The 21,679-nt window shown below is 45.6% G+C and overlaps 6 protein-coding genes across 6 annotated transcripts; 2 read left to right on the forward strand and 4 right to left on the reverse strand.

The window, feature by feature from the left end:
- Positions 1-22: 22 nt before the first annotated feature.
- Positions 23-1,237, forward strand: TRUGW13939_00456 (uncharacterized protein; the record flags this gene model as incomplete). Its single annotated transcript, XM_035483664.1, has 4 exons — positions 23-202; positions 262-663; positions 782-1,081; positions 1,145-1,237. The coding sequence occupies 4 exons, from the start codon at positions 23-25 to the stop codon at positions 1,235-1,237; spliced, it is 975 nt and encodes a 324-aa protein (XP_035339557.1).
- Positions 1,238-2,558: 1,321 nt separating this feature from the next.
- TRUGW13939_00457 (uncharacterized protein) lies at positions 2,559-3,564 on the reverse strand (the record flags this gene model as incomplete). Its single annotated transcript, XM_035483665.1, has 6 exons — positions 2,559-2,599; positions 2,669-2,968; positions 3,025-3,090; positions 3,162-3,201; positions 3,315-3,418; positions 3,546-3,564. 6 exons carry the CDS (start codon positions 3,562-3,564, stop codon positions 2,559-2,561), a joined length of 570 nt encoding a protein of 189 aa, XP_035339558.1.
- Positions 3,565-4,282: 718 nt separating this feature from the next.
- TRUGW13939_00458 (uncharacterized protein) lies at positions 4,283-6,481 on the reverse strand (the record flags this gene model as incomplete). Its single annotated transcript, XM_035483666.1, has 1 exon — positions 4,283-6,481. The coding sequence occupies one exon, from the start codon at positions 6,479-6,481 to the stop codon at positions 4,283-4,285; it is 2,199 nt and encodes a 732-aa protein (XP_035339559.1).
- A 7,906-nt stretch (positions 6,482-14,387) lies between these two features.
- Positions 14,388-15,686, forward strand: TRUGW13939_00459 (uncharacterized protein; the record flags this gene model as incomplete). Its single annotated transcript, XM_035483667.1, has 1 exon — positions 14,388-15,686. One exon carries the CDS (start codon positions 14,388-14,390, stop codon positions 15,684-15,686), a length of 1,299 nt encoding a protein of 432 aa, XP_035339560.1.
- A 1,402-nt stretch (positions 15,687-17,088) lies between these two features.
- Positions 17,089-18,605, reverse strand: TRUGW13939_00460 (uncharacterized protein; the record flags this gene model as incomplete). The annotated part of the gene is made up of 3 exons (XM_035483668.1): positions 17,089-17,193; positions 17,245-18,441; positions 18,507-18,605. The coding sequence occupies 3 exons, from the start codon at positions 18,603-18,605 to the stop codon at positions 17,089-17,091; spliced, it is 1,401 nt and encodes a 466-aa protein (XP_035339561.1).
- A 437-nt stretch (positions 18,606-19,042) lies between these two features.
- TRUGW13939_00461 (uncharacterized protein) lies at positions 19,043-21,137 on the reverse strand (the record flags this gene model as incomplete). Its single annotated transcript, XM_035483669.1, has 5 exons — positions 19,043-19,728; positions 19,783-20,234; positions 20,287-20,771; positions 20,824-21,020; positions 21,089-21,137. The coding sequence occupies 5 exons, from the start codon at positions 21,135-21,137 to the stop codon at positions 19,043-19,045; spliced, it is 1,869 nt and encodes a 622-aa protein (XP_035339562.1).
- Positions 21,138-21,679: the final 542 nt, after the last annotated feature.

Below are 21,679 nucleotides of genomic sequence, written 5' to 3' on the forward strand. Positions count from 1 at the left end.
CCTTTGCGAACGGTGGCACGTCATGGCCGACCAAAGCGATGTTGATCTGGACTCTATCATCGATAGATTGCTAGAGGTGCGAGGCAGCAGGCCTGGGAAACAAGTCCAGCTCTTGGAATCCGAGATTCGCCACTTATGCACCAAGGCCCGAGAAATCTTCATCTCACAGCCCATCTTACTGGAACTCGAGGCGCCGATCAAGGTAAAGCGGCCACATCCATGATTTTCTGTATACTCTGGCTGACTGGGGTGCGGTGATAGATCTGCGGTGATATTCACGGCCAATACTACGACCTCTTGCGTCTCTTCGAGTACGGCGGTTTCCCCCCCGAAGCAAACTATCTGTTCCTCGGCGATTACGTCGACCGTGGCAAACAATCGCTCGAGACCATTTGCTTGTTGCTGGCGTACAAGATCAAGTACCCGGAAAACTTCTTCATCCTCCGTGGCAACCACGAGTGCGCATCGATCAACCGTATCTACGGTTTCTATGACGAATGCAAGCGCCGCTACAACATCAAGTTGTGGAAAACATTCACAGACTGCTTCAACTGCCTGCCGATTGCCGCCATAATCGACGAGAAGATCTTCACCATGCACGGAGGTCTCAGCCCTGATCTCAATTCGATGGAGCAGATTCGCCGGGTCATGCGCCCTACTGATGTAAGTGCAGTCCCCTTTTGGTTCTGGAATTTATATAGACAAAAAGGCAATGGCGGAGCACATCCTTTTTGTCGCTTTGCGAGCTTTGCAGCTCATTCTAACCCGTTTCTGCTACCAGATTCCCGACTGCGGTTTACTCTGTGATTTGTTGTGGTCTGATCCCGACAAGGACATCACCGGATGGAGCGAGAACGACCGAGGTGTATCATTCACATTCGGGCCCGACGTGGTGTCGCGGTTTTTGCAGAAACATGACATGGACCTCATCTGTCGCGCTCATCAGGTCGTCGAAGATGGCTACGAATTTTTCTCGAAACGGCAATTGGTCACGCTTTTCAGCGCACCGAACTACTGTGGAGAGTTTGACAATGCTGGAGCGATGATGAGTGTTGACGAGAGTCTACTCTGCTCATTCCAGGTGAGTTTTTTTTTTTTCCCAACTCTTTTTCGTCTTGAACTCGTCTAATATTTTTCTGTCCAGATCTTGAAACCAGCCGAGAAAAAACAAAAGTACGTCCACGGGGGTATAGGCAGTGGCAGACCCATCACTCCTCCGCGAAAGCAGAAGAAGTAAAAGAAAATATACGAGCTTTTCCATGTGCAGCAGGTTCGGACGCAGATAAAATACTCGACCATTCGATAACCCGCCACGGCCAGGCCGCCGAAAGCCCTTACGCCCGACGTTTTTCGCCAGATTATCTTGTCATCGCCGCCGCCGAAATTCGCCATCGATTCATATACACCACTTCCCACAATCCACAGCCGTGTTTGCGCCAACTTCAAGTTTCTTCCTTTTTTTTTGTGTCTCTTTATAATCTCGACTGTATTCATTATTGGGTTTCTCTAATGGGGCTGTATCGAGGTGGCTTTGCTTTTTACTATTCGGAGGGACCGAAGTATATCTTGCCAGCTTTTGCCCTGTGAAATGGGTAGAGTTACGCAAGTGTCATGTCTTGTCTATTTTATGGCTCTAGCATTTTTTTTTTTCAGGTTTTGTGTCCCTTTCTTTTTCTCTCTCTCTTTCGTCTTTGTCCTTTTCTTTCTAGTTTGTTGGAAACAGGATGAGAAAATTATGGTTTTCAAACAAATTCATCCTCATTTTTCCCCCTCCACTTTTTGCAATTTTCTTTTTCCTCCTGGTCATTATCAATTGATCCATCATCGTTCATTTACTTATGGCAGGGCAGGCGGATTTTAAGCGTGCGCGACGTACGGACGGCCGGACGGATTGATTGATTAATAAATATTTATACAATCGGCGGGACCGAAACGTCGAGAATGAATGAGTTTGTTTTTTCTTTCTTCTATAACTCTTTTTTTGAAATCAATGATATTGAAACCCAAAAAGGGAGGGATTGTTCGTTATGTAGGTATTCATGTATAAGATAGTTGATGAGGAAAGGTTCAATGTTATCAATGGATCAGTTTACGAGTTTGTTTCGTTATAACGTGTACTTTTTATTTTTATTGTGTATTTTTTGTAAATTTTTTTCGATAGCAACGTATATCGCTGTAAACAAACAAACATCTCAAAAGCTAGTAGGTCTCTTCTGCTAGTGATTTCAAATGTTGATAGGCAAGAAGAAGAAAGAAAGAGCCGCGAGAAAGAAATGTATTAAGTAATAAAAACGAACAAAACCAAACAAACTTTGAAACATTTGATCAGAATAGAAAAAATGATATGTAGGGGGAAAAAATAACAGTGTTGGTTATGTATTATGATTTCTTGTCGAAGGCACGATAGAAATGTTGATAAAGGGAGTTCAGTTCGCACGTCGAATCCTGTTTCTTTCTTGTCTCTCTCTCATACTTCTGCTCACCCCAAGGTAAGGGCTTTCATCAGTCGAATGAAGTCATCAGTCATCATCCATCCATCCATCTTCCGAAGCAGCAGCTTAGACGTATTGAGACAGCCATCTGATTCCCTCGCCATAGCCTAAAAAAACAAATCAAGCATATATTAGCGCATGTAGTGATTAGAAGGAGATTGAAAAAAAAAGCATACCCTGTCGCATGACAACACTGCACATGAACACTTCAATCGGCCGGATGCCCTCCAGAGGAACCTTGCCCTTGCCCGTTGTCTGCCACAGACCCATGTGGTGGCGCAGCTCGTCCTCGCTGACGGCATCCGGGTGGTCGATCTTGTTGCCCAGGATCAAAAAGGGCACCTTGGCCAGCTCCTCCATTGCCAACAGGGCGTCAAGTTCGGCCTTGGATTCGGGGAAGCGCTCATGGTCCTTGGCGTCGACCAGGAAGACAATTCCACTGACTTCGGGGAAGTAATCCTTCCACAAACGGCGAGCTGTAAAAAGTGAGTTTTGGTTGTTTATCGTTTTGGTGGGGGAAGAGGTGAATTACCCTGCTGGTGACCGCCGAGATCGAAAGTGGTGAATCGGTTGTTACCAATGGCGAGTTCCTCTGACGCTGTTTTTTTTATTGATTTCCGTTAACAATCTGCATCTTTTAATGACAGATAGCAAAAGATCAAGACGTACTAGGGTGAGCAGTCGGTTGCAAGATTGCCACTCGGTCGTTCTGTGTTTGATCGCCGAACGTCAGCCTTCTTTCTCTGTCCATCAAGTATTATCCGCCGCCCTGCCGAGAACACTCGCAGATTCGTGCAGCATCATCCAAACAGAAATACCAACCTTCAACATGTGCAACAGAGTGGTTTTGCCGGCGTTGTCCAGTCCAAGGAACAAGAGCTTGGCGTGTTTGTTGAGCAGGCCCAACGAAGCGAGGACATCGTAGACTACAGTTGAGGAGATGTCAAAGATGTATTCCAAAAAGAAAATAAAGAAGAAACCGCCGCAAATAGGTGGACGTGGATGGTGGTTGTTGACACATCGGTAGATATGACGTTGCAAGGAAAAACTTACACCAGTTGACGATCCACATGGTGATCGGTTCTTCAAGTTACCAGTAGAGACAAAGAAAGAAGAAAGCAATTAAGGGAGATAGAAAAAGGTAAGAGATCGGGTTCCTAGATGGTATGCGACTCGTCGGCGTAGTCGGGGCTTTCCACCTTGTCGGAGTTAGAGAGATAAAGAATGGAGAGCGAAGAAAGGTTGTCGGGCGAGGTGTCGTTAGACCGTCAGAGCCGCTGCCTGAAGGCTAAGGTGTCGACGGCCGACCATGCGTGCCTCGGTACTAACCCAACCTAAGAAAAGCGTGCACATAACATGTTGCAGTCTGTCTCTCTTATGTATTTAACAACATTATTCTGGAAATTTTTCTCGGTATAAAGATTATTCTTGCATCATAATCGTAAATTGTATTTGCATGTATAAAAGCTCAAGGGTATATGTATACTCAACTTCAGGTCCTTATCAAACCAGAAAACTAAAACACAAACAAGGCTTCGCTTACTGAAGGGAAATGCAAAAAAAGTGGAATATGTGGAAATGGTAGAAAAAAAATGATATAAATTGAATGACCGCCGTAAATGCATAACAAAATCAAAAACACTTCGTGCCAGCGCATCTCATTGAAATGCTGGTATGCATAAGGATATCATGTTGCTCTATTGCGAGCAATATGTGTAATAAACTCAAGTATGTTGGGTGGTAGTATGTACATGGAAAGGGTTGTAAAGAAAGAAAAAGAACGAGTCCTTCTAGACAGAGAGGACCAGCTGGGTATCTTTGGTAACACCGTAAGCTCGGAAGCGCTCGGCGACTTCAAGACCAAGCTCCTTCATACGCTCTGCACCTTTGCCACTTTTCGCGCGGCGTTCTGTCTGCTCCTTGGCAGCTTTCCGGCAATGCTGGCGCCAGAATTTTTCCTTGCGTTTCTGTCTCTTGCGCTCAAGCCCTTGGATGATGTCGACAGGACCGCGCGTGTGTAGTTCACGGCCGCGTGAAGGAGCCCGTTCTGGTGACGTGGGACGCGAGTCAGGCCGAAGCAACTGTTTGGACTTCTCAAGTCTCATAAAAAACGGGTTAGGGGTCCTTGGCAGTGACTTGGTGCGAGACGTTCGACTGTAGTAAGGCTGAGTAACCGCCGGGCCAGTGATATTGACACCAGTGACGGGGGCGGGGATGTTTAGAGCAGGTATGTTACGAGTAGCACTGGGACGGAGTTTGGGCGCAGGCGACTTCATCCGCTTGGGAGAAACCTGGCCATGATTGCGTGGAGCGGGAGAATGAACGCGTCTTGGAGAAATACGCGGAGAGGTTCTTGGTGCGCCCTTGCGTCTTCCACGAAGAAGCTCCTCTTCAATTTGGGCGGCGGTGTCGATTTCTTCGTCGTCAAAATTGTCTTCTTCCAGATCGTCATCCTCATTGTCCTCAGGATCGGTTGTAGGGAAGCTGGGATCAATGTCCTGCGGGATGACCACGTGTTTTTTCCGGCGACGTTCTTCCATGCACGAGATATATGCTGCCTCCAGCGGACGATCTTCGTCGAGGGTACCGCACACAAAATCAGTGCTATCTGGAAGATCCGGGGTATTGGGTCTTGGAATGTTGATCGGGCGCCGGGAAGTCTTTGTCTGAGCAGAAGTAGACGGACGACGAGACGTACTGCTGTCCTGCTTGAGCGAATCCAACGAAATGTTCGAGTTCCGGCGTTCGGCAGTGTTCAGGCGCACGAATTCCAGGTTGTCGGCACTGGTCGCGGCAGTAGTCGTCGAAGGACCCCAGAACTCGTACTGCGAGTCATCGTCGCTCTCGTCGTCCGAGTCAGCAAAGCCAGCCTCGTTGTCTGACTCGTTGCCGTCATCCGAAGAGAAATCATGGACGGTGTCAGCATCGTCGTCACCATCTGCTAGGTCTTCTTCTTGCTCTTCTTCGATGGCCTCTGCCTCCGCCTCTTCTCCAAGCTTCCGGATGGCATTTTCCTTTTTCAAGCAGTCGTTCAACGTGATTTTCTCTTTGTGTTCGGCGGGACCAGCCATCCAACTGTCCATTTCGTCGAGCTCGCCCGCAAATTCATGGAAGCGAGTTTCTTCAGAGGGCTGGAATTTGCCTAGTCCGGAAGGATGGATACTGCCGGGCTTTTGCGAAACTGGTTGTTGAGCCGGAGCTTCTTTTTTAGATGGAGTGGTATCTTGACTTGGGAGGCGGTGGCGAGATGAGGGAGCTGGGGAGCCACGAGTTCGAGGTGCTGGAGATGCTTTTCGGTGTGAGTTGCTAGTCTTGTTGGATTCGGTGTGGCGAGAAGGACAAGCAAAAGTCAGAGCCGACTTGCGCTTTGGAGGATCGGCGACGTCGGTGTTTGTGTTCTTGTTGTCCGTTGCCGGCTTCTTCTCGGCTTCTTTTGGCTGCTCTACACGACGTGCACAAGCAAAGCTGATACAGCGCTTGCGGCCGAGATCGGCCTCGAGTTTGGACTCGCTGGGATCTGACGGCGGAGAGACGATCTTAGGTTCGAGGGCGGGAACCAGAGAGACAGTGTGCGGGTGAGGCGGGCTCGATGTGTTGGAGTAGGCTGGGCTGGTGAGATCACCGTCGCTGGTCAGCTCGGCGGTGGAGTGGCCACTGGCGTTGCTGAGAGGATACGACGCCTTGCGCTCACGGTCTGCGGGAGCGAGATCTGGGCTTCTCAGAGCACGGGTGAGAAGGGACTCTTTCTTTTCCAGCATTGTGCGAGACGACTTGAGGTAGAACTGGCCGGCAGCGGCGGAGTGGCGAGAAGACTGGTGAGGCGAAGAGTAGTGATCGGGAGGCTCGTCGCCGTCGTCAACCACCTCGACTTCTTGATCTGCAGATAGCGTAGGCTGGTCTGAAGAAAAAACCATCTTCAAAAGGTTGTAAAGTGCAGGCGTTTTCCGATGGTCGGTCTGGTGGTGGTGGTGTTGCTGGTGGTGAGCCATGGATACAGTGACAGTAGTCGGTGAGGAGGAAAACTGGCGATCTCAAGGTGAATGTGTGGCAGCTAGCAGACTGCTCACGTTCGACGAGGTCAGAGGTGTCCTGCGGAGGACGCAAATTGTCATAATATGAAAGGCGACATGTTGGTTTGGTGGTTGTATCGAGAGGGTTCGATTGAAGGTGGACGAGAGAAGCGCTTCGACTGGCACAACGCGGCACCAGTGATCAGGGGAGGATGTGCAGGCAGAAGAGGGGAGAGAGAAATTAGGCTGGAGCTTGCGAGGACGCAGAAATTGGAGTTTGGGCACGAGAGAAAAAGAGGGGAGAATGTCGTGTGGTGGAGGAGGACAGGAGATTATTATTGTGTTATTGGGGAGAGAAAAAGGCTCATAGGGAACGGTAATACGTAATTTGGCGGGCCAAGCAAGCGAAGCGTACCGTACGGTATGGGCGGGTCGCCACCGCGGTGGGACAAGAAAAAACTTCTGCAGCGGCCGCCCGGTCGGGACTAGCGTGGCGGTCTGTCCTGTACCGTACTGTCATGTCATGTATTATTGCTTTTCTTTCATATGGCTTTTACAGAGTACAAACGTCCTTTGTCGTATCAAGTAGTAAATTAGCTGAATTAATTGGGTTAATTGAATTTTTTTTGGTGGTGACGTAGAGTGCAGTTGTTCATCATTCGGTCATTGAGTGGGCTTATTGTTATTATTATTATGCCAGCTAGCTGGCCCCAAACAGTTCTATGCAAGCAACCGCTTGCAGGGTGATCAGTGACACAGCCAAGCGTGCTGGAGGGCAAGGTTGCATCAACCTCACTCAACCAAGACAACAAGGACTAGCATGTCCGGTTCAGACAGTACCGAAAATTACGCGGTATTAGTGATACGAGGGAAAGATTACTACGTACTCCGCTTTTTGAACGGTTTACCGTTGGATCGACTTGCTGTTCGCATGTTGTTATTATTGTTATTACTTATTATTACTCAGGGTAATGTGCCATTATTGGGCATTTCCATCGCTTGCATTGCCACACCCACGCAGACAAAGGCGCCACGCCCAAGAATAGCCGCCATAATATTACGTGCGATGCAAGAATGGTAGTAATAATCCTGTCAGCAGATGCTCAGCCCTGAATTGATCAACTTTTTCTTTCTTTTTTTACCTCTTTTTCTTTTCCTTTTTTCACCACGAACACCTTCCTGTATTATTATTTCTGCTTGGCTGTTGGTCAGAAAGACCGTATGGGTCCGATGGGGCTGACCGGCGACATCGGCTGAGCTCTCTACCAACTCCTAGTAAAACCACTTACATGTAAAGAACACGAAATAATGGTGGTCTCCGTCTCCTGTCACGATTACCCGCATATAATTAAAAAAAAAAAAAAAAGATCTGCCAGGGCTTCGCTGAATGCAGCACCTCGGCAGTTACCAAGCTTACCATACCGTGTAAATTACCGAGTACTTGGGGAACGCCCATTGGTCAGCCGATTCACGGCGATCATGATTCGCAGGATTTGGACCCACCCGATCGTTTTTTTGACAGTACAATTTTTTGGTAACTGTTCAAATAGGACATATGTAGCACGAGAAACTACTCAAGAAAGGCAGTGCGGACATCGGACAGCATCCAGTAATTCTCCGTGCTAGGACACATGGATACATCCCGGAAAAGCGGTGAAACGAGCTTAATCTCGGCAAACCCTGGTCCTCAGGCCCTCAACAGCTTGTTAGCTAGTTAGCTGGCACGCACTATAGTAGTTAACCGGGTCAGCCACCACGTCAAATCCAAAAAGTCGGTATTCTCCATGGATTTTTTTAGTTTTTTTCTTTCCAACATAAACTCTAATAAAGTACTCACAATCTTAGATGTACTGCGTACTTCGTATTCGAAAAAATGACCGAAGAATCACGATCATCACACCAACAGCCTATCACAGCACGTTTGACAAAACAAGCCTTGGTCAAGCATCTCCAAACTTTCCAAGGTGGTCGCGCGATCGCCCGTACGCTTCTTAATGGCTTGGCAATCTTTCCTATTTGGGGCAAAAAGCAGTGACCTGCATTTGCCCTAAGCAAGAAGCACGGACCGATTCCGCGTTGAAATTATGTTGTGCATGGCCCATTGGCTCGTTCTTCGGAGAGTCCCATATTAAATTGAACTCACTGAACAGTAAAAGAAAAAGGTAAAGGAAAAGAAAAAGGAAAAAAAAACTGGAGAAGGACAAAATCAAGGCACCCCGCCAATAACAATCAACCTAACTAGTGTTTTGGACAGAGTCCGACGAGGAGTCGGTCAGTTTCCCCTGTTCATTTAATTGTACCACGGGACGAGTTGACCTAAAATTTCAAAAAAAAAAAAATCCGCTACTTACAGGAGAATAATTTACAAAGTACAGAGTGCAGACTACAGAATACGGGGAGTAGTCGGTTCACCCACCCGAGATGCGCCAAGTCTATAGCACTGCATGAATATTATTGATAGTACGTATATTGTTATCTCGTAAAAGCAACTCATTCAAATACAGAACTAAACATTGTCAGCCGCGTGGTCAGAGGTCACTCGCTGCACGGCGCATACTTAGCAGCATCTGTTTTGGGCGAGGTGCAGCCATGTCGCATGCGTGGCATTAGCGTCCTGCGCCTGCCTGTCCAAGCAGAACGCGCCGCCAACTGCATGAGGCATTTTCTGTCGCCAATCGGCGCACGCACGCGAGTGGCTTGTAGGCACGGCACTTTCTTCTCTTCCTTTTTTGCTTCTCTGTCGAGTTGCCGCTTTTGGAAGGTCCAGCCTGTATTATTGTAGTATGATTTATGATAAATATTATTATTAAATATATGAGTATAGAACTGATTGATCATAAAATCATAAAACTCCTGCTTTTGAACAAATATCTAAAACAATTAAGCATGTATTCTGCATGACTACTAGTATCAACCCGGCGCGCGATCGACACGACTCGCTTTCCTTCCATCCGACCAGCATCCATTATGCTACATTCGAGACAAAGATGACGATTCTCGAAACATAGGCGCACTAAAATGAAACAAAAGCAAATCGTCATTATGCATGTCAAGTTGTAACCACACGCTTTGTCCTGGCGCACATGACCATCTGAGATGATCGGGTGTTCACGCGAGTAATGGGACAGGGATTCGGATGATTGGTTGGGGTGTATTAGCATTGTTACACAGCTGAGCAGTCTAAACAAATCAGTGCGACTCTCAATGCCAAGGGGAGATCAATGTCTTGAAAGGTATAGAGTCTCTCCATGTGGTGATTGACAAGGATACATGTGTATCAGTTTCATGCCATTCAAATGTCCTTCCTGTGAATACATGTATTCTGGCATACAGGCGATACTGCACACGTATCTGAAGCGCCAAGATCAGCCCGGGCACTGCCGATTAAACTGCTATTATTAATTCTTCTCCGGTTGTATCCTTCTGATGGTGTTGCAAAGGTTGGTCTGTTCCTGACTCGACGAGAAAAAAAAGGTCAGGCGTCATTCTGGGAGATCGGTGCATGGCCGATGACGATGGGGTGCATATCCTCGGAAGTCATATACGTCAGAAGAGTATTCCTATACACCATACACATGTAGTTCAAACTAGTATGGATCTAGCAGCTTCTCCGGCCAGATTTTTTGAAGCTCACTCGGTTCCTTTCAACATTCTACATAGGTAGTGGCCCAGAGGTATGGATTACAACACCAGCACCTTTCTTCACCTGACAATATGAATAGCTTTCAAATGTTGTTCGTCCGCAGGAAGGACGAAAAAAGCTACCGTCTTTGGCAGTCACTTCATGGAATTCTTCAAGTGATGAAGAAACTGTCAATGTTCTCAGATGTCATGTTTATGAAAAGTGTTGCGGATTATCAATTTCTTGATTTACTTCGTTTATTAATCGTGCCAACCTGCCTCACCCACCGATCCCGCTTTGGGTGCGCACTACACCCATGATTCCATAAAAGACTGTTTATCATCAAGGAAATATAAAATTATATTAATAAATTTTATAAAAATAAACATGAAGGCTGGAAAGTTATCTGGGAAAAAAAGGATTTTTATATATAGGAACTCCATGGTAAATAAATTTTTGCGTTGAGCCAACATTTTGTATTGGACTAGTGGCTATGCAGTTATTCTGCTGGGCGTTGCCCACCTGTACTTCTTGCCGCGAGGCTCCTAGTTTGGAAATGGTATTGAGTTACAAGGTGCAGGCGTGAAGGTTTATGCAGGGGGTGTGACCAGGGCATTGTATGAAGCAGTGTCGGAATACAAAAATTAAGTTAGGGGAGCACAATACGACTACATATAATAGCGAGAAAGGGGGTTTCTTGAACACCAAAAGCCTGGTGGTGGAGCCGTTTTGAAATAAGGAGACCCATATCTGCAGGTAAAAGACGTCACAAATACAGTTGTTCTCTAAAAAAAACGTCAAATAATGAGCGATGTACTATACTTTATATTCAAAATTTAAAGACGTTTCAATTTTAAAAACGTTTCACAAAGATATCAATGATTTTTTATTCCTAACACATTCCCGCTCCTTTCTAAATAGGAATAGTGTAAACAAACCACATAATATATATTTACCTACGTACACGCTTTACCTTTATATATATCTCAACACCACCCTCTTGTATATATAACCAGGCTTCGTACCACATGCACATGCAATGTCACCCCCCCCTTCCCCCCTTCCCCCTTCAAGCCTCACTAATCGGTACACGCAGAGGCCTCACTATAAGCTTCCTCAATACATTAAGATCCCTTTTATAAGACCTCACTAACTAGCTTGCAGGCTTCTCAGACGTGTCAAATCAATACGCCAGGCGCATGCCTATAAGCCACCCTGCAAGCTTCCTCGGTACATTGCTAATCCCTCTCTATATAGCCCGCACTAACCAGCTTGTAGGCTTCTTAGACGTGTTAAATTGGTGCACGCAGACCTACAAGTTTCCCTGTAAGCTTCCTTAGACTCAAGAACAGACGTAGGAACGTGTTTTTATATATAATAATAAGAAGAAGAAGAAGAAGTTTCTATAGTATCTTGATACTACAGTAGTACAAAAATAATACATAATAGTAACGTTTTTCCTTATATTTTGAGACATTTTGACATTTTTAGACGTCTAATAAATTATATACGTCTCCATAAAACTACAATGGTGCATGTGTAGTTTTTTGGGAAGCGTCTCCAAATACAATACAGTGTCAAAACCCCCTGAAACGTATGCTGGTGGTGCTTTGACAGTATCCGGGAACCCCAAATTTCCTCTATTGTATTAAGTGACTCAGGGATAAAGCTTATATTAAAGATCTGTATATAGAAAAATAGATTCGATTTCAATACAAATAAACCGCCTGAGATCTCCCCATTCCTGGACGAGATCTCAAGGTCCAAGCTCTTAAGCTTCATCTGGATAGCCTCAATCTAAATATGTAGCCCTAATAGAAAATATAATACGAAGAGAGGTACAGCAAAAAGTGATGTATGATTTCATATGCGAGATGATTTCATGCTAATCCGCGCCAAGCGCATGGTTTCGCCGGATCAAGGCTTCTTGTCTTGACCCAATTGGTATAACATAAATTGATGACATAGGGAAATGGAATATATCTGCAGCAGGTTGCATATATGATTTTATAGATTTAAGATGATTGCCGGACTAAGTCACCGGAGGGCAAATATCTAGTCGTCATATATCGGGTATTCCCGGGCCACTCCCTTAGATTTTAGGTTCTAATTCAACCTTTTCCTACTGATATGATCATTATGACCGTTCAGGTTAAGCTTATATAATAGCGGACATCAAGCTAGATTTATTCTGTAGCGAAATACCTTTTTCGTTTGCTTGTGGCCACAGAAATTTCCCACATCGTCTTAGCATACGCAGTTTCATATCAATCCTTCTTGAACTATGTCACTTTTACCATCTTAGGATTTTAATCAGAAGCGAATAACTCAAAATGCCTATATATGAAGAGACCGGGGAATGTTATGGATGTGGTAACTTTGGATTCACACGGGTGTCATGCCCCTCTGTCCTTGCAAATACTGTTATCGGGACCACCCAATGACCGAATGCCCATCTCCAAATGTCAAAAAGTGTGACAGGTGTGGTTTAGTGGGCCACAGAACTAAACATTGCAGTAAATTCAAACGGGCGACTCCCGTGCATCTCGGTCAAGAACGTGCACGGCTAATTGCAGAACGCAAACGTTCGGCTGAGGAAAGAAGAAAATACCTAGCTGTGTTTGGCCCAAGAACACCAAGCCATGAAGCTCCGAGGGAAAACACAACCAAGAGTGAGGATACGAGGGGTGGGAATTGCAACATCTCGCTTTTGGCTCCCCCCCCACGATGATCCTAGGTGGGCGGACATTCCTGAAGAAGTGAGAGATATGAGATTACTCCAAGACATAAACATTCTTACTGAGAAGTATCTGTATATTAACAACTTGCTAGAGTGTTACCGTACAGGAAACTTTGACATTTCCTAAATTAAGACCTCTTTGTGTTCAGATGATTCAAAATATCCTGGATGATATGGTTATACAATGCCATGATTTCGACTACTTTGGTGCGGTCCAAACACATGGCGGGGCATATATAGTAGCAACGGAGCTGCTCTCTTATGTTAGACCAGAGATCCTGGACCTGCAAGAGAAACCTATCTCGGCAATGGCTCTGATGGAAATATTTACAAGACAAACGAACGACGTTAAGAAACCATGGAATAATCCGATGGGATACTTGGATTTCATTACAGACCTAAGATCTCCGCAGTATGTCCGGCTTTATGTCGGACAGACTGTTGAACCTCAACGTCGCATCATCAATCAGCATGCACAAAACATATTTAACGGATCTCCTATATCTCTTCACTATTACATAGCCTGGTTGGGCAATGGATCTAGATCCGTCAACTTTATTAGGCTGTGGGATTTACCAAGAGTCGTTCCTATGCCCTGTGAGTCTCAGCAACAGGGACAAAAACTGGATGACTGGGAGACAATCAAGATGAATCTTCTTGAGGCTTTATTTTGCATAGCTCTATCCACCCACCATGGAATCCTAAGCCGCTGTGAGCCAAACGGCAAATTTCCAAGTATGAAGAGCTATGGTCTGAATATTATGACTCCATTGGCCCTTAGTGGATACAAACTGGATGCAAAAAGAGCCAGCTTTGTTGCTGCAGTCGAAAACTCTCCAGATGAACAGATTCGATATTATCCTACATTTCGAGAAATCCGAATTAAGGCCGACAGGCAGAGAGGACAGAAACAGTATGGTTCTAAACGCCAAATTTTCATATATGACTTTGAAGAGCAGTTACAAAAGTCATTGAGTGACCAGGACTTATTTAATCAAGTCAAAGGGTCACTAAGGGAAGAAAAAATATCTGGATGGCAAGATAAAGATGATTTCATCTCTACACCATATATTGGCAGCCTATCAGCGAAAATAGGCTTTATCCTTGATTACGCTGCTATATCCCAGGCATCAGCATCGTTATTAGAGAATGAAGTACAAACAGAAACTGATATTCCGTGGGCCCTACGAGGTTGCGGATTTACAAAAGACAATACCATACTCTGGACTTTTAACTTTGAAAGTTTCATGCCACTTGGTGTCAATAACCTATCTCATAAGTGTGATACCACTCGTCACCACTATCGCCACCAGGATTTAATTACCAGGAGTCAGGCAAGGATAATCCTCTTATGTGGACCTCGTGCGGAAAGCGTACTTCGAACACGATCTTTGAATTCATATTCTCTTGATCTTCACGGGTTCTCTTACCAAATGTTCATCGCACATGGTAATCGTTTATTTATTCGATGCCCAGCTGTTCCTTCTAAGATTTAGACAAGAAGTAGGGCTGATAGCACAAAAATGAGCGAAGTACTTCGGTTTGCTACCAGTCTTTTACGTCTAAAAGGGATTCGATCTTATTCATTGGAAACAAACAGCATAATCAGCACAATCTGTTACTGGAGGCGACAGGAGAAACTTGGCGAACCGGATATAACAATGGAAAACATAGACAGCTATATTAAGTTCTGGCTGAAACGGAAAGGAATTACCAGTGAGGCCCTTAAAGCGATACAGCAACATGCAGGATCTTTATCTCGGGGACTGCTTATGACCTTGCATTCCTTACGCGATTATTCAGGATGCAAATCATTTCCCAAGCATGTACTTGATCTAGAAGATTGCGAAGAAAGGATCAGAAAGATCTATAGAAGAACTCAAAGTCCCGATGTTTATGATGAGGATGACTACCTCGCGGTTAAGAATATCGTTGACCACGCGGCAAGATCCAACCAAAAAAGTTACGACGAGCAGCTTGCAAGTTTTTCACCACTAGAGACCGCTAGCAAGGTTAGCGGCTCCGTCTTACTCACTTCGACGAACTCTATACCACCACAGATATTGGAAAACATCCCCTCACCTATACCTCAGCAACCAGCAGACAATCTTGATGCTTATATGTCAGACGCAGAGCCTCTCTACAGTGATACTTTTGAGACGGATTTCCTAAAAGAATATATTAAAGATTTTTCTGGGCTGAAAAAGGATCAAAAGAAAGCAGGCAAACCTGATGCTCATATGTCGGACGCAGAGCCTCTCTGCAGTGATGCTACTGAGAAGGATTTCCTGGAAGAACACACCAAAGATTATTCTAGGATTTCGCGAAAAGGCCAAATATGGAAGAAGGAAGCAGACAGCTATAAGAATAAGGATTATATTTATTACGTCAATCCAGACACAAGTGCCTGTCGCCATATCGTTGTGAGTTGCTGTCGTATTGCTATTTCCGGGAAAGGTCAGGACATTGGAGATGGGACTATTCGCGTGCGCATTCAGGTGGAACCACATGGTAAAAGGCATCCTAACTGTTATGCTACAAAAGCATTAGATGAGGATCCAGCAAGTCGATTGGCCTTCCTTATCAAATACAAGCCCTATTCTGGACCAGAAATCCAGAGATTCGCAAAATCTCAAGGTGACATGGGTCTATATGCAGCAAATACGTTCGTCAATATAATCGCTGACAGGATGTCTCTGGAGGAAATTGCTACATTTCCACGACGGTATATTTACCTCCACAAAGAGAGCACCTATGGTCCAGAACTAGAGCGATTTGTTGGGGGAAACTACACAGAAGGGTGTAAAAATCGAGATAGATAGATTGGTTGATTTAATTCTTTCTTTCGAAACTATGCATCTTACAGCTGCCCGTACCGAGCTGAGCCGGGTCTTTACCTGGTGTGCCTTGTTGGCCTCCCCCCCCCCCCAAATCTTGCTAGTTGGATTTTATTATTACAACTTACTAATGTTTAATAAATTTATTTATTTTTTAGTAATTATTAAGTAAACATAAACTATTAATTTTTTTTAAAAAAAATAAAATACTAAATAGTTATAATAATATTTGTCTACTATTTTTTTAAACCCTGATAGTTCGTACTTAAAAAAAAATTAATTAATATTATTTTACGGCGCTTTTTCTTTTCTATCTATTATATTAAGAAAAATACAGTTTTGCGTATAATTAATTAGAAAATTTGTTTCGAAATTTTAAAAGTATTATTTTTGTATGTGAACCATGACTAACGGTTCTCAGACGATTCTACTGACAGAATCCTGAATTGGGGAGTGGTCTGAGGAACTGAGATAAGTAAGGGTTAATGAAGCTGTGTATTTTTTATTTTTTTTTGCCTTCAATGGACATGGCCGTAGTACGTAATGTTTCTCGATGTGGGCTGCAGTAGTTGTCGTTGCTGTTCACTGACAGAACCAGTGTTATGAGAGTTTGTTCCTCAAATAAATTGTTAGACCTTGAGAGTGGCTAAACTAGATCTTCCTTTCTGATGTTTCAAACAGCTCGCTAGAAGAACCTGGAATGGTTGTGGCCCGTGGCTGTCCTTATTTTATTCACCATTTCAGAGCTTCGGCATCTGAAGCACGCTTTTCCAGTACGTCATAACACAAATAGAATTGCCTCAGGACCAGCCTAAAAGTAGGTAGGCCCCTCTTGTCATAGGCTCTGGACATACAAAGAGTAAAAGACCCTGGCATCTTTTGTCCGTCTCGAACAGGATGCTACGTTATCATATACCGAAGCCGCTGCGGGTAGTTAAATAAGATGTAGATGTTTGCTTTGTTCACCGCGGTCGGTAAGGTTTCACAGCATTCCTCAGAATCTTGAGAATCTTGATCAATCCTTCACCACCACTGAGTGTTTGCAGGGCACTTGCTTCTTAGGACCAAATCAATCAGTCACATTTCCCACAGTAGGCGATCCCGCAGAGATTCGACCCCAGCGGCTAATGGTTGGCTAGTAATGCCCTAGGGAGTAGGCTATCCGACTCACGGGTCGATGCTTGTGTTGTAGGAGGAGTGCAGTTTTTGAGATTGGCTGACTGCCTAACGAGGTCGTGTTATATAAGTCTCAGCAGAACATGTTCCAAGAATCAATATAAAATGCTTCCGAAGGGTGTCTTGCCACTCATTCGTATTCTGACTAGTAGACAATTCGAGGTGTTTCACACAATGAAACAAACTTATCATTGTCCTATCATGTAGTCATTCAAGACTTGTCTTGTTTTGCAACGCTCTCGCAATGTTTGATAATCCAGGGGTGTTGTCGCACTTTCTCTAAGGAAATTCTCTGGTCCGAATCAAGGACCAGGAGCTTGATCATTGTTAGTGCTTTGGTTGACACTATTTTTGGAGATGGACTCACCTTTTTGATAAGATCTTTGGCTTCAGGACTAACAAAAGAAGGAACCTTCATATCCCCCTTGGCGATTCGCCTGTATGTCATAGCAGGTGTATCCTCAAAAGGTGCCCTTCCAACCAGGAACTCGTACATCAAAACACCTAGAGACCATAAATCCACCTTTTCATCATAGGGCTTCCCGTACCTCTTCGGATCGGCCATCTCAGGAGGCAGGTAGTCCAGTGTTCCACATTGTGTGAGCCTCCGACTACTCGGCGAATGAACACTCCAACCAAAATCCGACATCTTTAACTCTCCATAAAGACCAACAAGGATATTCTCAGGCTTGATGTCCCGGTGTATGACGTGTTTTCGATGTAAGTATTGTAAAGCACCTGCCATTTGAGCAATGTATTGGGCTGCCTTCTTTTCTTGGAAACGATCTGCTTTCCGTAAGTGCTTGTATAATTCTCCTTTGCCGGCATATTCAAGGACCAACATTATTCGCTTCCTATCATGAAAGTGGCCATATAACCGTAGAATATTAGGGTGGCGCAGATTACTCTGAATCTCAATTTCCCGGGCAACCTGTTTTTGCATATGTTCTTTTTGGATCTCATTCTTGTGTAGTACCTTGAGCGCACAAATAAAACCACTCTGTCGTTCTCGTGCAAGATATACTCGTCCAAACTTTCCCTTTCCTAGGGCCCGCCCGATTTCGAACATTCCTAGATGGAGTGGCTTGGGGGCAGGTTGCACTATAAGCTGAACAGAGTGAATTCCTGCCTTCACCACTGAATTGGATTTCTCCAAAAGAGCAACAGAGAGGCGGGCTTGAACCAGGGAAAGAGCTTGTCCGCCTTTAGCTTGAGCGACCTTGGAAGCGACGTGGTTGGCGACTGTGTCTTGTCGCTTGACATCACGAACAGCATTGCTTTCTCCTGTCTCGAACGTCACATCCGGTGCCTGCGAAATGACAACGGAAAGGGGATGCCGGGCCTTTGATGGAGCTTTTCCATCCTTGGTTTGAGCCACCTGGGAAGCGACATGGTTCAAGGCTGTGTTTTGTTGTTGCCTGATGCTAGCTATATGGTGTTCTCCCACCCTGTGAGCTGTATTAGGTATATGCGCCGAGATATCTGAGAGGGGCTTTCGAAGAGTAGAGCGTTCTGGGAGTTGATCTCTCTCTGATGGGCGTGTGCTGTTGTTGGTGGTTACAACCTGCTCTCTATCATTAATTATGCTCTCTCAAGGCAAGTTGCAAAGGCTTCATGAAATGAATTTACTTTGGAGATCCGATGTGAATCAGTCATATCGTGTCTATCATTATTCTCATCATGAACAGATAGATGCCTGAAATGCGCCTCGAGCGCCTTGGTCGCCATACTAGTTCCGCTACCGCTTTCGCCGTTGCTTTAAATTTAATGACACGAGATAATCATCGAGGAAAATATGTTTAATGTAGTAAATGCGTCTTGAGAAACTTAAACTTCTTGTGGACGATGGGAGGTAAGAAGGAATTCTGTTTGCGGTAGAATCATGAGACAACCGCGGTGGTGCATGTTGCCAGGGAGACCACATGCAAGGATGCTAGACCGTCCAGTCACGAAGAGCTATGCCAACATCACCGCTCCTAGCTGCAGCATAATTGTGTAATTTCCATAAGAATACAGATTGTTGTAGTTCCTCATATCAATTGATAAAAAAATAATATAAATAATATACAACAAATGAGACCCATCCCTAACACCGCGCTTATATACACATATGTATCAAATATATATACTGTAGAAATAGATAAAAATAGAACAACACAAGGCACTCAAATACTCGTGACCCTGTGGCTCTTGTTCAGCTGAGGCCGGTGCTTGATCACAGTCTCGAGCTCCTTAAGCATGTTGGTGCTCGCGTCTGTTCTTTCGCGCGCGGCCGCTTGTCGCGCTCTGTCCTCTTTCACCCGCGCGATACGCTCCTCGCGGGTGAGTGACTGGCGTTTTCGCGATGTGGGCATCACGATGGCTTCAAAGATTTCTTCCATCTCATTCACGTTTTCTGCGTGTGACGTGGATGAGGTGGTCTCTCCGTTGAGTGCTCTTAGGGCTGCCGTTGGACTGCCGTCTACCGCGGTGATGCCTCCTAGGCTGCTCGTCGGCGACAACGGCGACAATGGCAGCTTGACATCGCTCGAAGCTCGCGAGAAACGCTCGGATCCGTTGGGATGCTCAAAGGAGCTTAAGAGGGCTGCCTTGCCGGCTTCCCATTCCTGGAGAAGTCCTCGGATATCTGAGCCGATGGACTCGTATTGCGCCATCATGGATACTCCAATCTCGTAGTCTGTGGCCCCTTCTTGGGATATGTTTCCATCGGACTCTTCTCGCATCACATGCATTTTGGCATGGAGTGCCCGAATACCCTGGGACAGTGAGTTTAATCGTCGGGCCTGCGCGCGGAGAGTGTCTCTCCCCGTTGATGACGCAGCAGGCAATGGCGATGCAGGTGGAGCTTCGCCTGTGTTCATCGTTAGTCATTTTGTTTTAATACAAGACATGCAGCGAAACTCACGATCTTGTTCATTCAGTATATCCGTAATTCTTCTTGTTGCATCACCCGTAATTGTGGCCAAGTCTCGCACCTCCTCCACTGCCGACGTCCAAGTCACAATGTCGGCGCTGCTTCCTTCTGCCTTGAGCGCCAAAAGGCAACACAATATGCTTTTCCGCACTGTGTATAGTCGGCCGATTAGAGTCCGTAGGAACCTTAACGAGTACTGATCGTCCACCGGAGTTTCCGACGGAGCTGAGCGTGCTTCACGTAGCTCTTCTGTAGATATCTCATATATGTCGTAATATTTTTCTAGATTGCTAGGATCTGTAAGGAGTCCGATACTGTGTTGTGCCTGGATATACCGGTTGAGGACAGTGAATAGACATTCCGAAATCGTACGGCGCAGTCTCATACAACGCCGCGCTTGAGTTGTTTCTTCGAGCCGGCTAATTGGTGGCAGGGGCGTGCTTCTGCAGCATAATTAGTACGAGCCTGTGCGCGATATATTAAGTAATAACTTACATCCGATAGCCCCTTGAAACAAGCTCTACTTCTTGAATGAACAAAATAGATGATGACATTACCGAGTCAAAGTTTTGCGCATGGTTGACAAACAAAGACGTTTCCTGAACAGCTTGGTGCCTCACGAATTTAAGCCACTGGCGTCTTGCGAAGGCGTAGAACACGATACCAACCAAGGGTAGCACGAACAGCAAGACTGCAATTCGCCTAGGGTTCATTCCAACACCTGACCGCGACCGGCTCCAGTGAATCATTCCAACGATCGAAAATGACGTGGCGGCCGTGACAACAGCTCCAGTGAGACCGACGGTGGTGGTAAACGACAAGGGCTCAAAGCCCGGTGCATATGGGAGTGCATGATTGGTCGCAGATACATGAGAAGAAGTGTTGTATTCATCCAGCAGACGCGAGGCAACAATCACATAGCCAAACTGCTCCAAGAATCTTTCGTTGTCGCGTTTTCCGATGTGAGAACTAACGGCAGACTGATGCGACACGAATGAGTTTCTACTAAGGCGAACGTGAAGGACCACTTACCGAGCATGTACGGTGAATCTTCCCAAGCGTACTCGTCTCTCTCAGAGAATTTATGACCAAGGGAGCCGGGAGTCTTTTCCGAATGCGATTTTGTATAGAGGACGTTCGTCTTGGTGCGAAATCTGGAACGGCATCGGACAATGGGGCACTGGTGTCGACTTTCTGCGGTGTCCAGTCTTGGTCTCGCTCGCCCTCATCTGTCAAAAATCCCAGCGCATCAGCACGATATTCCGTCGCATATGTCAAGTTCAGACGAAAGGCATACCCTCGAGATAGTCTGCCAGAGGCGAATCTTCATAGATCAAAGATTCCATGACCCATGAGCATTGGCGTCAGCGTTTTAGTATCATCCGAAGCTCAGTTGTAAGAGCTTCCCACGTAAAGAACCGGGCGAGAAGCACGGTGGTGGCGAATTGGTGGTGACAGCGTCGCGGCTCGTGATCATGTATGTCACCATCCCCTGGAGAAAGCGAGTAACACGTAGAAGCGCTCCTTTAGGAGAGACGAGTAATGGCGGTTTCCGGGCGCGGTCGCATGTGGTCTGGCCTGGCGAGATATCAAGTGCTGCGAAAGGAGTGTGTAAATAATAATAAAAGAATAAGAAGTGTTGGTTGTTGGTGCCTGGGGATGAGCCACCGCCGATGCCGTTGCCGGGGCGCGCTAGCGACTTATTGTCTAGCGACCACGTGCCAGCGGATCGATGATTTTATTACTATGTATTATGATTCTTACAACTCCCGTATATCACATGGATGAGGAGAACTCGGCTGATTATATAGTAATGTCCGGGTGTGAACAGGGCTAATTTCCTGCGGTCTCGACAAAACCCCGTGCTCATACATGGATGGTATCAAGG

Source organism: Talaromyces rugulosus, chromosome I (assembly GCF_013368755.1).
Source record: "Talaromyces rugulosus chromosome I, complete sequence".
Classification (NCBI taxonomy): domain Eukaryota; kingdom Fungi; phylum Ascomycota; class Eurotiomycetes; order Eurotiales; family Trichocomaceae; genus Talaromyces; species Talaromyces rugulosus.